Consider the following 15547-nt stretch of genomic DNA (forward strand, 5'->3'; position numbering starts at 1 on the left):
GTCTCATCGGTAATCCAACACCATAGGCTTTTTAGATTTAATGGAAAAACTTGGATCCAAAAGTGAAATTCACATTTTTTTTTTACTTCGATCCAATGTTTTTAAAATGAGCGGCTATGGAATCAAATTCAAAATCAAATTTCAAAATGAAAAATAATTTTTAAGAATTAATTTTTTTTGAAAGATATATATATATATATATATATATATATATATATATATATATATATATATATATATATATATATATATATATATATATATATTTTTTTTTTTTTTTAAATTCTCAGAATTTCATCAGCCATAAACACGTGGCATTGGATCATTTTTCGGGTTCCATGTGGCAATGTTAATGGCTTTTAGCAAGATTTGAGATCTTACTAACTAGTGAGGAAAGCAAACATTTTTTTTATAAAAAGAAGTGGGTTGCTGCCAGCACAACACTCACACACAAAGAACGTGCATGACCTCATCTTATTATTTTTATTTGCTTGCTGCCAACCCACATCACTCACAACCTTCTTTTTCTATTTTTATATGCTGCCAGCACATATCAATGAGTCAATTGTCTCAATTTTTGTCCAACCTTCAAGTTCTATTACCTCTGGCAGGTATGTCTCACTTTGCCTTACCTTATAATCAGATCAGTAAACTCAAAAATTATACCAGGCTTTTTTATATCCCAATCAAGGTAGTGGAGAGCATTTTCACAATTAGTCATAATTGCAACTGTACATTCCAAATATGGCAATTCTTTAGGCTATGTAATGGGGATCCCTCAAAGTTCTTGTCAAAACATAGTCCTTAAGCCCATTAATCAGCGCATGGGCTTCCAAAGTTCCAATGCATCCATGTAAATGGGATTGCCATGAGCTTCTAAAAAAGATCATCAAAAGACAAAGTGATGAATAAAAAAAGCTCAACAAAATAAAAACTTCTTCTAATTGATAAACAACAATGTAAAAAAAAGATCGCAAAATAATAGAACTCACGACAGAACCCATTAACCTGAAATAGATTTATCTTGACGTCCTTGAATAATGAGGTCGAGAAATCCCACGAATAATGAGGTCCTTCGACGACAAAACATTCAGTGTAGTAAACTCCACTCCATTAGTGCCAAGAATCTCCCCCAAATCGACTTTCATTGTTATATCAAGATTTCTATCTGCAGCTGATGTCTTAAGAGACGCTTTTAATGGAAATGAAGAAAGATTCATGCAAGTATATTCCCCAAAAAAATGAAACTCTACGATTTTCTCTAATAGTGGCGAGGGGAAAGATACGAAAGAAAATTCTAAAGGAGCAAAGATGATTACAGAACTTAAAATCAATAGAATCCTGGAAAATTCTGTCAAGAACCGAATGCAATCTGATCGCAAACGAAATGAGCCTGCTTGAACTCAACAATCTGAGAAATCTAGTCCATGGGATCATGTTTCTTGATTTAGTTACCTTCTGAATTAGATCCCAATTGAAATCATCACAAACCAGTGACTGAAGCTCCAATGCGTCGATGAAAAGAAAAAAAAAGTCTAGCAACTCCATGGATTGAATAAGGACTTTGGGTGAAGATATCAGGGTAAGAAATCGAAACCCCATTGATTTCGACTAATCTTTCTTAGAGATTAATCTTTGCAATTGCAAGATCTTTTCGATGAAGAAGGTTCAAAACGCAGCTGTCTTGGCGTTTGTTTAATAGATTATCTATCAACAACTTGGTGGAAGGAGAGATGCGTCAATAGAGGAGAGAGAGAGAGAGGCATCTCTCCCCTCTGCTGCCCCCTTTTCCTTCCATTGGGAAAAAAGATAGAACATGTAAAATCGATCCTTTACTAGTGGCACACCACCCTAAATCCAATTTAAAACGAGGAATAGGTGTTGTTGGCTAATAGTACCCTTGAAAAAAACTTCTCTCTTTTTTTTTGCTTGCTGTCAATAGACAACACAACTTGCTTAAAAAACAAAACTAAACACATAAATAAAAATAATAAATAAATAAATAAATAATTTTTTTTAAACACTGTCAATGACAAATCAAACGCATATCTAATTTAAAAAAAAAAAAATATATATATATATATATATATACCTACATAAGTAACAAAAAATAATGGTTTAATAACCATTATCCCATCCTCAATAAAACCATTCCCTTGAAATCTCGTATTATTTAGGGTCATTTTGAATGATCCTAGATTGAACCATAAAAATGTGTCCAAAACAAAGTATTCGGAATCCAAATAAATGATCAATAATTGAGCAAAAAAGAATGATAAAAAAAATAAAATAAACAAATAAATAAATAACTAAAAATAAAATAAAAAGGTCCTATTGGCAATACTTCCCATACTTGGGGCTTTTCAAGTCTGATCTTCAAAAATCCCCAATGAAGTCGTCACTGAAAGCGTCCTCGATCCGCGGGGTGCGTGGATCCGCTTTTGATTTTTGAGGTTTGGGAGTCGCCACCTAGTTATTATGATCTAGGAACCAAACATTGACCTTACGAAGATATAAACAACTAATTTATGAATAGAAAAACTATAGTCCGGAGATCACGTTACGGGGTTGGAAGGTGTTAGGCACCAACCCCGCCCGGCAAACGTCGGTCTCTACTATTTTCCAAAGAAGATTACATTGCTAAAAGACCTAGAAAAAATAAATAAAATAATAAAAAAAATAAAAAAGTTTACGTTGATGATCGCAACAATGGTTCCCACAGAACTGGCGGAGATATTCCTTGCTTCGTTTTCGTCACTAGATCTGCTTCTGATCTTCTAAGATGAATTATCTTCTTCCTAAATCTGAGTATTTTTTGATTTTTTGATGGATTTTTGGGTGTTTTAGAAGGGTTTCTTGATGTTTTTTGAGCAAAAGTTGGGGTTTGGATGTTAAGTAAGGAGTTAAGACTTCAAAATTAGGGTTTGGGGAAGGGTAAGGAGACTTTTTGACCTACTTTTCTTAGGATTTATTTTGACCTACGAAAATAGGTTGTAAAAGTCCCTATTTATAGATCTTTTTAGATACTTTTTAGATAGAATTAGTGTTTAATTAAAATTCTTTTAGATAGTTTTAGAGTTTAATTATGTTTTGTTTAAATAGTTTTAGAGTATAATTAGAATTCTTTTAGATAGTTTTAGAATTTAATTAGATTTATATTAGGGTTAAGGTTTGACTTTGGTCTTATTAGATTGACTAGGATTTTGACTTAAGTCTCACTTGATTAACTAGAATTTAGGATTTTGACTTAAGTCTTACTTAATTGACTAGATTTTAAGATTTTGACTTAAGTCTTACTTGATTGACTTGACTTTAATTAGGATTTCACTTTACATTAATTAATGTTTCAATTATTAATTTTAAAATTTTTAATTATTAAAATTATAAAATTATTGTTTTGTCCTCGGAGAGGACTTTTTGCGTTTTAAGTCATTTTTCAATGTTCCAATATGTTTTAGAATTAATTTTTCATAAGGAATTCAATGAGAATATTGGTTTGTGTCATTTATGAAATTTTTTATGTGAAATGGTCGTGAACTTTATGAGGGGCATTTTCATAATTTTGTCAAATTTTGTGAAAGTTGGTGAAATGGTTTATTTGATTTTATTTTGTTGTTTTATGTGTTTGAAAGGTTTCCTAAGTGTAGCGTAGGCTCTAGGGATGTTTTGATGTTAGGGGTATTTTGATAATTTGATAATTTTTTAATGATTTTTACTGTAGTGCTTCTTTTTGTCTAAAAAATGATGATTTCTAGACTTTTAAGATTATATTTTCCTAGCTTGGTGTGGTTTCTATAGTTTTGTTAGTTTGAGATACCTCATCTGAATTTCTGAAACATATCTAGTAACAAATAAAGTATTGGAATAAACATCCATCATTGGGAATCGTCGCGATCAAGTTGAAGAGTTGATTAATTAGGCGAGTGCAAAAATGGGGTGTCTACAGTTGGAGATTTGGGTCAAGCTCAAGATCAAGTATTCGATTTTTTATATTTTTTTGTATTTTTAGCCATTCACAGTTTATCCTCATGCGGGACAAGAGTACTTTGATGTTTTTTATTTATTTATTTTTTATAATTGTTGAGTTACCCCAATTTTAGGTTAAGAAATGAACGTGATGACTCAAAAGGGTTGATAGTTAGTTTAGGATAACAAAGATGGCCTTTCGTCATCTCAGGGTCGGATCTGAAGCGTAATATTTCTTTACAGTGTCAGCATTGATCGGTTGCAGGAACACTTGTCCGTTCATTTATGTGAGAATTAGAACTCCTCCTGTCATTACCTTTTTCATGATAAATGGTCCCTCTTAGTTTGGTCGAAATTTTCTCCTAGCATCATATTGAATTGAAAATTTTTTCTTCAAAACAAGGTTTCTAGGTGAGAAATCTCTAGGCTTGACTTTTTTGTTGTAGGCATGAGCTATTCGTCACTGATAGATCTGTCCGTGGTAAATAGCTGCAAGGCACTTCTCTTCAATTAGATTTAATTGATCAAATTGAGCTTGAATTCATTCAGTTTCATCTATCTTTGCTTCTTTTAAGATCTAGAGGGAGGGAATCTCAACTTCGACAGGTAAGACTGCTACCATTCTATATACCAACGAGTACGGAGTTACCCCAATTGAGGTTCGGAATGAAGTCCGATTAGCGTGAAAGGCGAAGGGCAACATGTCGTGCCAATCCTTGTATGTGACTACCATTTTCTCGATGATTCTTTTGATGTTCTTGTTGGCAGTCTCAACTGCTCCATTCATTTTGGGTCTGTAAGGTACAAAGTTGTGATAAGTGATCTGGAAGTCTTCGCACATCTTCATCATATCCTTGTTTTTGAAGTTCTTGGCGTTGTTAGTTACTATTCTGTTGGGAAGCCCATACTGACAAATGATATTATTCTTGACAAACTTTAGGACGTTAGTTTTCGTGATGTTATCATAGGATGCCTGTTCTACCCATTTGGTAAAGTAATTAATAGCGACCAGGATGAAATGATGTCCATTTGAAGCTTTTGGTGAAATCTGTCCAATAACGTCTATGCCCCAGAGTGAGAAGGGCCAATGAGTAGTTATACTATGCAATTCTAAAGGCGGAGCGTTGATCTTATTGGCATAGATCTGGCAGAGATGACATTTACGAACGTGCTCATAACAATTACTTTCCACTGTAGTTCAGTAATATCCCATTCTCATGATCTTCTTGGCAAGCATGTGACCATTCATGTGAGGTCTGCAAACTCCACCATATACAGTCTCGATCAATCATTTAGCCTCTATTTTTGTAATGCAACGAAAAAGAATCTCGTGATGTAATTTTTTGAACAATTACTTAAGAAAAATTGACTTGCCAATTTTTGGATGGTCCTTCGTTCATTTATCGTTATATCTGATGGGATAGTTTGATCTTCTACGTATGCCTTGATGTCTGAATATCACGATTTCTCCTCGGGCTCTGCTATATCCACTGGTAAATAATAGTCTGGTTTGTCTTGGATGCCAATTTCAATAGAATCGATGACTAGGTCCTTTGAAATACTGATCATGGAAGCAAGCGTGACCAGTGCATCTGCGAACTGATTTTTGGCTCATGGCATGTAAGTGAATGAGATCTTGGTGAAGTTTGAGCTCAGTTATTCCAATTACTCATGGTAAGGGATTAATCTTTGTTCTCGAGTCTTCCATTCTCCGGTTGTTTGATAGACTACTAGACTTGAATTTCTGAATAAATCGATTTTGTGCACTTCTAAGTCGATTGCTGCTTTTAACCTTGTGATACATGCTTCATACTCCGTCTCGTTATTGGAACATTAGAATTTCAATCGGATGGCGATCGGAACATGAGATCCATCTGGTTTGATCAAAACTGCCCCTATTCCATTTTCTTTCTGATTTGTAGCTCCGTTGAAATGCATCTACTAACCTTGCTCTTCGTTAATATCTTCAACTTCTGTCAACAAGATGGCTTCATTTGGAAAATTTGTCTTTAATGGCTCATAGTCAGGTAAGGGATGCTCAGCTAAGTGGTCAGCAATGGCTTGTCCCTTGATGGCCTTTTGAGTAACATAGGTGATGTCGAACTCAGATAATAGTAATGATCATTTTGCTGTGCGACCTGTTAGCGTTGGTTTCTCGAAGAGATACTTGAGAGGGTCCATTCGAGTGATAAGCATAGTTGAGTAGCTGAGGAGGAGTGGCTCAATGGTTGAGATGCCCAGACCAGTGTACAACAAGTCTTCTCGAACGCCGAATATTTTGCCTTATAATCGATGAACTTCTTACTGAGATAGTAAATGGCTTGCTCTTTTCTACCTGACTTGTCATGTTGTCCCAATACACAGCCCATAAACGTTTCTTGTACTGAAATATACATTAGTAAGGGTCGCCCTGGTGTAGGAGGAACCAAGACTGGTGGATTGAGTAGATATTTCATTATCTTGTCGAAGGTTTCCTGACAGTCCACGTTCCACGCTTTTGGTAAATATTTTCTCAGCAGTTTGAAAATTGGTTCGTAGATAGGCGTGAGTTGCGTAATGAATTTGCTGATATACTGTATTCTATCCAAAAATGCTTTAACGTCCCTTTTTGACACTAGTGCTTTCATTTCAATAATGTACTTAGTCTTTGCTGGGTTTATCTCGATGCCGCTTCTATTGACGATAAAGCCCAACAATTTGCCTGACGTTGCCCCGAAGACACATTTTGCTGAGTTGAGCCTTAGATTGTACTTCCTTAGCCGATCGAATAACTTTCTCAAGTTTATCAAATGATCTTCCTCCAAGTTAAACTTAGCAATCATCACTACAAGAAAATAGCGAATTAGGAACCGAATTATAAAATGGATTTTATCCGTTTCTAATTAAAAATGGATTTAAACCGTTTTACCTATTAAAATCGTTTTAATCAGATTTTAAATGTCCCAATTTCCCGTCTCAGTATATGAGAATGGATCTCTCTCTCTCACAGTCGCTCGCTCAATCGATCTTTCGATCTCCTCTCGATCTCATCTTTCTCTCTCTCAGTCTCTCCCTCGATCGACCTTTCAATTGACCTCTTAGTCGCTCCTTCAATCGACCTCTCAGTCTCTCTCTCTCAGTCGCACTCTCAATCTCTCCCTTGATCGACCTCTCGATCTCATTTCTCTCTCTCTCTCAGTCGCTCCCTCGATCTCATCCCCCTTGATCTCATCTCTCTCTCTCTCTCTCAGTTGGATTGGGATGATTTTGTTTCTAGGTTTTGAGCGGCAATCGCCACTAATGAGAGCTTATGAGCTCTTTGAAACCTCTCTGCACAGTTGGTAAAGGTAGGTGCATTTTTTATTAGGGATTATCAGATTTGACTGTTCCTGGGAGAAATCTGAGGTTTTAATAGTCACAGATTCGATGAAATTTGTTGTTTTTGTGTATTTTTTTTAATTTAGATCTTAAATGCTTGAGATATTGATGAATGCAGTGATTTATGTGTTTTTTGTGTGACTTGAATCCAGATCTATTAGTTTTTGTAAGGCTTTTGGTTATGTATTCTTCAATTACTATAGAATCTGAAATTAGGATTTATCTATTGATGTTGTGGTTCTCTGGATTTGTAGTAGTTCTTTGAGTGATAATTTGATTGGAACTATTTCATAAACCTATAGTTCCATCTCTGAAAGTGGATTATTTTCTTATTAACTATTAGGTTTTCTCTTGACATCGATATCCCAATTTATATAAGAAGTTTATCTTTTAGATATTACAAGGGATTAAGATATATCGAATCTATATTTTCAGAGCTATGGATTTCTGTAAGTGGCCATACGATTGTTAATAAATATTTGAAGCACCGGATGTACTATTTGGGAACATATAATTCTAGTTTTTCTGTTATTAGTTAGGGTTACAAGTGTGTTTTGGCTGCAAAGGGTAGGATCTCATGTGTGTTCAGGATGGTGGATATGAAGGGGGATTTGTCAAAGTTATTTAGTTTTGACAATAAAAATGCCTCCAAAATCTGAGAACCAGTTTGTTACCCATGCCTACTAGGGACTAAAGGGGAAGGTGTTGTCCCTTATCTCAGTTAATTGACTGAGGACATTCCTCTCAAGGTGCATACTTTGACTTTAAGCCAACCAGCAGTAATGAGTACAGTGGACCACTGTTAGCGCTGAATATGGTGTAACCATTTCTGGTATTTTCCTTGCGGCATTATATTTAAGGCGAATACACATGTAAATGTTCATCAAGATCTTAAGGATGTTAAGCTTTGGCAGGTTCTTAGCTGAACATTTTCTACTGTGAAGTCCATATTTTCTTATGGATCTTATATTTCAACTTAAATATGTGTCCTTAGATGTTTCCTTTTTATTGTATCAGGTCCATACTCTCTTGAAAGGATTAGAAAAAATTGATGTTAGTGCAGACATTCCAATGTTAGTTTGTGGGGATTTTAATTCTATTCGTGGAAGGTATGGCTTTGTTCTAATATCCAGTTCACATGGAATACAGAATTCATCTAATAATTTTTTTACTTATTACACCCCAATTAAAAATATAAAAAATAAATGAATGGTTGAGGACAAGTAAAAGTTGGGGTGCCATTAGTAGCTCTCTCATTTGTTTTGTTAGATTTCTATATTTGAGTATTGGATTTTATATGGGCTTAATCCTAATTGTAAACAACTACTGAAATTGTTTGAATGTGTTATAATGTTGAGATAATAACTTGAGCCAAACCTTTGCAATGTTTGAATATTGTGTTTTAATCTTTAATTGGGGGGTGATAATAATTTAAGAAATTGGGGAGTAATTAGTAAAAGTTGGGCTTCCTACTTTATTGCGAGTGCCCGAAAAGTCACATGGATTGAAGATCCTATTTGATGAATTTGACTCCTTCTAGGATATTTTTTATGAGTCTATAGGGTGAGCAAAAGTAGCCACTGAGAATGTCTTATAGGTTTTATTTTCTGATTAATCAAATCCAGGAGGTGGTTATGGGTATGATAGTTTTTAGATTGATGATCTTGTTTACCAGATTTAAGATAGAGGCCCAAGTTTGTACCAAATTTAAGGTAGAGGCCCAAGTTTGCTCAAGTTCTTGCAACTCTTAGTATATTATTTTCTTGGAAGCAATTCAATAGCATGTATAACTAATTAGCATACTCATTATATATAGCATGGCTGATCTAATGAAAAATAGATGTTAATGTTTGTTGTTGTTACTGTTTATCTTGGTCTTTTCTTTTTTCATTTGGGTGATGAGACATTGTGTTATTTTTCACGTAACTATATTTTAATCAGTTAGGGAGAAGGCAGACACAAGCTTGAAATCAACACCCTTGGCTAATTTGGAGGAACAAGATGTGGTAAGTGACCATTTTGATATTTTTCATCTATGAGGTCTTAAGGCTTATGCATTTCTTATTCTTTTTCATTTATGAGGTCTTAAGGCTTATGCCTGATTGTTAATATACCAACAATCAATCATCAAATTTATTAAATCGATTTACTTCTTTTATTGCAACCCATAGTCTTAAGATATGGCTTCTTCTCAGGCTTCTGGAAAAGAATGTAAGACATCTGGTTCGGCTTCTTCCATATCCTTAATGGGAGATGCTAATTTTGTCATAGGGTAGGAGTTGTAGTTTGTTACCATTGTGTTCTAACTTGCTTGAGCATGTAAATAAGATTTTCTGTAATTTTCTTTTATCAACTGCCTCCCTACTTTATTTTTATCACATTTTTGATTGCAAAATGTAGCTATACTGACTAAACTACAGAAAGTAGACTTAAACGGTTTGGGTATATCCAACGAAGGCCTATTACATCCTTAGTTTGAAGAAATATTCAAATTGAAGATACTAAAAGAGCGGGAGGAAGACCAAAAAGGAAAATGGATGGAGATAGCAGACCCCAAATCCTTGGGATAAGGCTTTATTGTTTTTGTTGCCGTATTATATTTGTGCTACTATCCATATCTTTGGAGATGGCCAATTGTCCTTATCACATTACTTGTCCATCAGCACTATAAAGACAGTCACGCAATTTCCATTTTTCTACTGACTGATGTTGTTGAGTTTATTTCCTATATCAATCTGCAAATCCTGAATCCTTGCTATAATGAGATGGATAGTAAAGTTATGGGATGGATAGTAAAGTTATGGGATAATATTGGTTGTCAAAGGACTAAATAATAATATTATTTTTAACCATTTATAGGTTTGGGAAATCAAACCAGAAGGAATTCATTGTGTTCAGATTTACGACGTGAAAGAGGCAATATACGAGTTGGTCGCCAATACCAGCTTTGCATGCTTTGCTTCTCAAGGAACTGGATTAAGGTTAGTCATCAATGGTCTGGATGCTGTTTGAACAATTGAAACAAGTACGCTTCCTTAATCAAATTCTTTGTTTGCAGGTATATAAGTGGGGTGGAGTTCCAAAGAACATAAACTTCAACAAACATGTTAAGTGCCTTGCCATCTCAAATGAAAAGCTATATTGTGGCTGCACTGGTTACAGCATCCAGGTACAGTGCACTGCCACTGCTGCTCTCAAAAGTGAGGTAAGTGTTCGACTATAAAATCCCATATTTTAGTTTGCAAGTAGATAAATTAAATAATTAATTAAACTATATATATATATATATATATATATATATATATATATATATATATATATATATCCCATTATCTTATAGTTGCATTAAAGTTGTGCTTAACGCTTAACGAAAATTTTCAGATTGCTGATTCAATATGTTAGGCTGTTGCCTTGAAAGCTTGAAACTAATTTGAAAACCTTAAGACTGTCTAGATCCCAATGTATTGAGGCTTGAAAATTGGGTGAGGTGCTGTGGGTATGGAATGAGTGTCATTACTTCATTGTTAGAAGCCTCTAAAGTAATCTCAATGCATGTCATGCTATTACCACTAGTAACAATGTTATTTGCATAAAGATGATGCTTACCTTGTATACACAATCATGAGGATATAAGTCCATCAAATTTGGACAATGTTATTTTTATTTGGAAAATGCAATTTGGGGTCGCCCATCCTACGGTTGTGTCGGCGATGACACATGCAATCTTCTCACTTCTACTAGATTTGATGATCTTCCTAATAAGTTTATCTAATTGGGCCGGCATGGTTTTAGGGATGGTGTCAAATTTCTTCAAGGAATCACTCCGTTCTTCTGGTGTAAGCCCATCTGGAATGGAAACTAAACATATCTTTCCAACCTCGTTTTCCTTCACTGGTGAAGCTGCCATGATGACTCTAGCATGGATGCCGTTAGTGTTCACAAATGTGATCTTGAACCCTCTATCAGCCAAGCAACATGAGAGTTTCATGAGAGGCATCACATGGCCTTGTGCAGGGTATGGAATAACTAACACGTGTGGCTGGTTGCTCATGATCATTGTCGGTTGTCGTCCCTCCACTTGTGTTTATGCTCATTTGTCTTAAAAATTATTAAGACGGAGGGACTCGTGCATAAAAATATCCATCGGTGTCCCATGGATTATGTGCCAACCGGAAGATGCCCCCTCAGCCAATGGTACTTATTTTATTATTATTTTAGTCTAAATAATCACTAATTACCATTTCTTTGCATATTTTCACAATTAATTATATTTATATTTACTCATAGAGCTTATATAAATTATGTTAATATTTCTAAACAGATCAACACTTGCAATGGATGGTACTGTGAATTGGACTGGCTGGTGAGTTTATTATTATTTTGATTTATTTTTACTTATTTTATTATCATAAATAAATTGGTATTTTAAAATGGGTTTTTTTTTTTTTAGTTCAGGTATAAGAATTGGGGTGGTAAAGATCCACACAGAACTGCTGAAGATCTTGCATTTGCCGTTGCTAGTTTCTTTCAGTTTGGAGGCACTTTCCAAAATTATTACATGGTTAATATTCACCAAAATTTATATATATAAAATGAAATAAAAAATTATTTTGTAAATTATATACTTAATTAGCCAATAATGAATCATATGGGCAACTTAAATCAACCAAAATGGGGACATCTTAAGCAACTTCATCTCCTTTTGAAATCAATGGAGAAGGTGCTCACCTACGACGATATTTCAACCACAGAGTTTGGTAATTCAGTAACTGTGAGTATTGATTAATTTTGATTTTTTTTTTCTAGCATATATATTTGAAGTATAAAATTTTAACATATAATAATTGATTTTATTATTACCATTAGGAGACGATGTACTCTACAAATGAAACTCGTAGCTGTTTTATAGGCAATGCAAACAAGACTGAGGGATTTCACCATCTCCTTCCAAGGTAACCAATATACTGTACCTGTTTGCTCTGTTCGAGGTCCGATCGATCTCCGTTGACTTCCAAAGGTAAGAACCTCTTGCCGAACACAAATAGATCAGTAATTCGTCGGAGGAGCCCAAGGGTAGTCTTTAACAGAAATATTATTCTCTATTAGCCTCAAATTCTTTGAATCACTTCTATAAGAATCATGATTGCAATATCAATTTTTGGTGAAGATATACAAGAAGTATTTTTTGGAGTGTAAAAGCACTTCCAAAAGCCACGAGGGTTTGGGTGAAAAATAGCTTATACATTCTTAATTGTGTTTTTATTGACCATACTGTCCCTTAAACAAGAGTAAGAGTTAATAGTAGAAATATGCAGGGGTATCTTAGCCATTAACAAAACAAATTTGTATCTTGGTACCAGGAGACATTATCAGCATGTCAAAGACTGGGACTTTGACCCACAACAAGCTTACTGTGGACAAATCCATGATCGAGGCCATTGTTATAGCTACTGGAGTCCACACATACTCTGCCCTGTTATGTTTGCTAGAGGAATGAATGCGAGGCCTCACTTGACTAATGATCAAACCATTAGGAACATAGATTTTCTTGTATCTCAAAACGAATAATTAGCATTACTTTTAGGAAGATTTTGGCGAAACATCTTCAGAAGTTCTGATTTGTTGTGTGTCCATGGTTGGTAGGCCTTTTAATCTTTCAACTATTTTTTTTTTCTGTATTGTGTCTTATATAGCAATCCACATTTTATCCTAATTAGTAGGGAAAAATCTGAAGTCTTGAGTTGTGTAGACTATTAATTATGGTATTAAGATATCCCATATGGAGATAGATATCCAGTTGGCGATCACGATTCTTATATTAGTGATTACAAGAGAAGGGAAGTGATTTTGTAGAAGCACCTTTGTTGAAAGCAGATTTTGTGGTTGCTCATGATCATTGTCGGCTGTCGTCCCTCCACTTGTGTTTATGCTCATTTGTCTTAAAAACAATTAAGATGGAGCGATTCGTGCAACTAACACGTGCGCATTGTGTTCTTCTAATTTTGTGCAGACTTCTCATCATTGAGCAATGGTACCACTCCAAAATCTATTCAACTGAAATTTGAATGTGCTTAAAATAACTACTCAAACCAAACCAAATGAAGATGAGATTTTTTTTAATTCTTATAGATTTTTCAATTTTTTTTATATTATATCCATCTTATTTGAAAATAATAGATCTTCTTTTTGTCGAATAATGTTATTATAGTGAATTATATCATCTGAGCAAATATACATCTGTTTTTGTATTTGATAGGAAGTGTGTTTACTCAACAAAATAGATCAAGCTTGTGGAATTGCAGCATGAGAAGGAAGAAAATGTATCCAAATGAGGTTGTAATCAACCTGGTTTTAACGTGGACAAGAATGGCTAGGAATCTTATCATTTTTTCTGTCATTCTAGAAGTGAGTCTTTATTTCCAATTTCCAATTTCCAATTTCCAACAACATTGTTTGTTTCTTTCTTGAATCCAGATCCAATGACCTCATTATTTCATTTGTATATACTTCCACGTGACTAGTCATGCCAATATGCCATAGACATAACTCTTCACTGCTTATCTATCGAATAAATAAATAAATATATAAAACCTGTCAGCACTGTGATTTCTCATATCATCTGGTTCCTGAGATTCTGGATATGAAAGAAAAAAGTTACTTTCATTTGTAGTCATTGTTTCAATTGTTTACACATTCTTGGGCATATAAGATTTTCTTTTTAACTCCAAGTTGGGTTGTTAATATTTTCAGGCTATTGCAGTGGGTTATGCCATCATGAGTACTAGATCCTTCCATTTAAATTGGAAGATGAGGGCCCTTTGAGTTCTGCCCATGTTTCTTTTGCCTGGTCTATCTTCTGGCATTTATTCAACACTTATGAGCTTTACAAGGATGTGTAATTATCTTAAACTCTACACCTCATTAATTTGGCTTATTTTTTTTCTTTTTCGTGATTAACATTCATTTCTAAATTTCTTTTGTCCACGCAGGCGCGCGTGTGTGTGTGTATAATTTGAGGTTATCATTGCTGAATATGCATTTAATATTTAATACATTTGAAGCTGTTGAATTTTTTACCCACTTGAATTTTTTTCTGTAGTATGACTTCGGAATTTTATTAAATTGGGAAATCTGCTTCACAAACATTTCTGTGACAATTAAAATTGTAGTCTACCCTTTGGATCCTTATCTATATTTTCAGATGTGGAAATTTATTGTGTCTGATATCTTTGATATCCATTTTAAGATCAATTCTGTTCTTTTTTTTTTTTCTAATAATGTTGCAAAGTTTATAAAACCTATTAAATGATTACTTCCTCTCATCTTCTCCCTCTCTCTCTCTCTCTCTATATGTTTTTCTTTGCTTTCTTTCACTATAAGAGCTGGCTTTTATGAAATTATATCCATTTTGTTTTAGTTTTTACATACAACTCTCTAGTACACTCATTCTAAATCGGTGGCTTTTATGAACTAGTGGACATGAAAGTTTCTCACCTTATAGTCTTTGGTTCTTTGGTTGATCAGGAGCATTTGCTTCTCGGATACTCCTTTGAAGGTGCGGAAGTTCATCGTGAGAGTATGCAATGTGGTGACATGAAATAATTCTTTTATTGGTAGTTTCGAGCATTGTGGGGATCTTAAAGAAGATAGGGAGGGATGGGAGTGCTGGCATTGCTTCCTTGTAAGCACTTGTGCTTGTGTAATGATTGTGAATAGGGTTTATCGATGCATTGTAATTTTGGATTTGTAAGTTATGAGTCATTGCAACTCTTTTTGTGTATAAATTAATGTGATAGTGAACCTCGATGTTCTTTATTTGAATCTATTTTAACCGTGGGTAATAGGCAAATAGAATATATATTAATTTTAGATATCAATTTATAACAATTTTAGATATCGGTTTATAACCGATGTCTAAAGTCTCAGACCTAGGACATCAGTTCTATAAAATTCGATGTCTCAAATCTTTTTTGGTACTGTGCGCTGTTACATAAAAGACGCAAATTAGGAAGGGTTTTAAGCCGTTCCAAATTCAGAGATCTGGAACGATTTTTAACCGTTCCAAATCATGAAATATAGAACGGCTTTCAGCCGTTTAACCTCATTAACGACGCCTCGATGAAAGACGGTCTGCAAGCCGTTTCATAGTGGCTTAGGAACGGTAATAAACCGTTCCTAATTGCCATATTTGTTGTAGTGCATGTCATCCACATAGACCTCAATT

The 15547-nt window shown here is 34.4% G+C and overlaps 1 protein-coding gene across 26 annotated transcripts; it reads left to right on the forward strand.

Annotated features, from left to right (window-relative positions):
• Positions 1-6908: 6908 nt before the first annotated feature.
• Positions 6909-15146, forward strand: LOC147384438 (beta-galactosidase 15-like). 26 transcript variants are annotated; one of them, XR_015172792.1, is made up of 14 exons: positions 6913-7292; positions 8011-8237; positions 8341-8432; positions 9265-9329; positions 10183-10304; positions 10382-10528; positions 11116-11517; positions 11645-11686; positions 11774-12094; positions 12190-12340; positions 13334-13390; positions 13580-13728; positions 14074-14218; positions 14848-15146. XR_015172792.1 is itself a non-coding variant. In XM_086425979.1 (12 exons), the coding sequence occupies exons 3-6, from the start codon at positions 8395-8397 to the stop codon at positions 10413-10415; spliced, it is 255 nt and encodes an 84-aa protein (XP_086282105.1). In that variant the 5' UTR covers positions 6917-7292; positions 8011-8237; positions 8341-8394; the 3' UTR covers positions 10416-10528; positions 11116-11517; positions 11645-11686; positions 11774-12094; positions 12190-13728; positions 14074-14218; positions 14848-15146. The 26 variants fall into 26 exon arrangements, 16 of the variants coding, with proteins under 16 accessions (XP_086282092.1, XP_086282095.1, XP_086282093.1 ...); XR_015172791.1 differs by having other exon boundaries at positions 13334-13354; XR_015172788.1 differs by having other exon boundaries at positions 6910-7292; positions 12190-13390.
• The last annotated feature ends 401 nt before the right edge of the window (positions 15147-15547 follow it).

The sequence above is a fragment of the Akebia trifoliata genome, chromosome 15 (genome assembly GCF_017979445.1).
Source record: "Akebia trifoliata isolate Shusen 1 chromosome 15, ASM1797944v1, whole genome shotgun sequence".
NCBI classification, from domain to species: domain Eukaryota; kingdom Viridiplantae; phylum Streptophyta; class Magnoliopsida; order Ranunculales; family Lardizabalaceae; genus Akebia; species Akebia trifoliata.

Bases quoted from the DNA above. Each gene is read 5' to 3' on its own strand.
- LOC147384438 (XM_086425966.1), top strand. From the start codon at position 10,275: ATGCTTTGCTTCTCAAGGAACTGGATTAAG. The intron at 10,529-11,644 runs GTAAGTGTTCGA...ATTTCTAAACAG, and splicing joins CTGCTGCTCTCAAAAGTGAG to ATCAACACTTGCAATGGATG. The intron at 11,687-11,773 runs GTGAGTTTATTA...TTTTTTTTTTAG, and splicing joins ACTGTGAATTGGACTGGCTG to TTCAGGTATAAGAATTGGGG.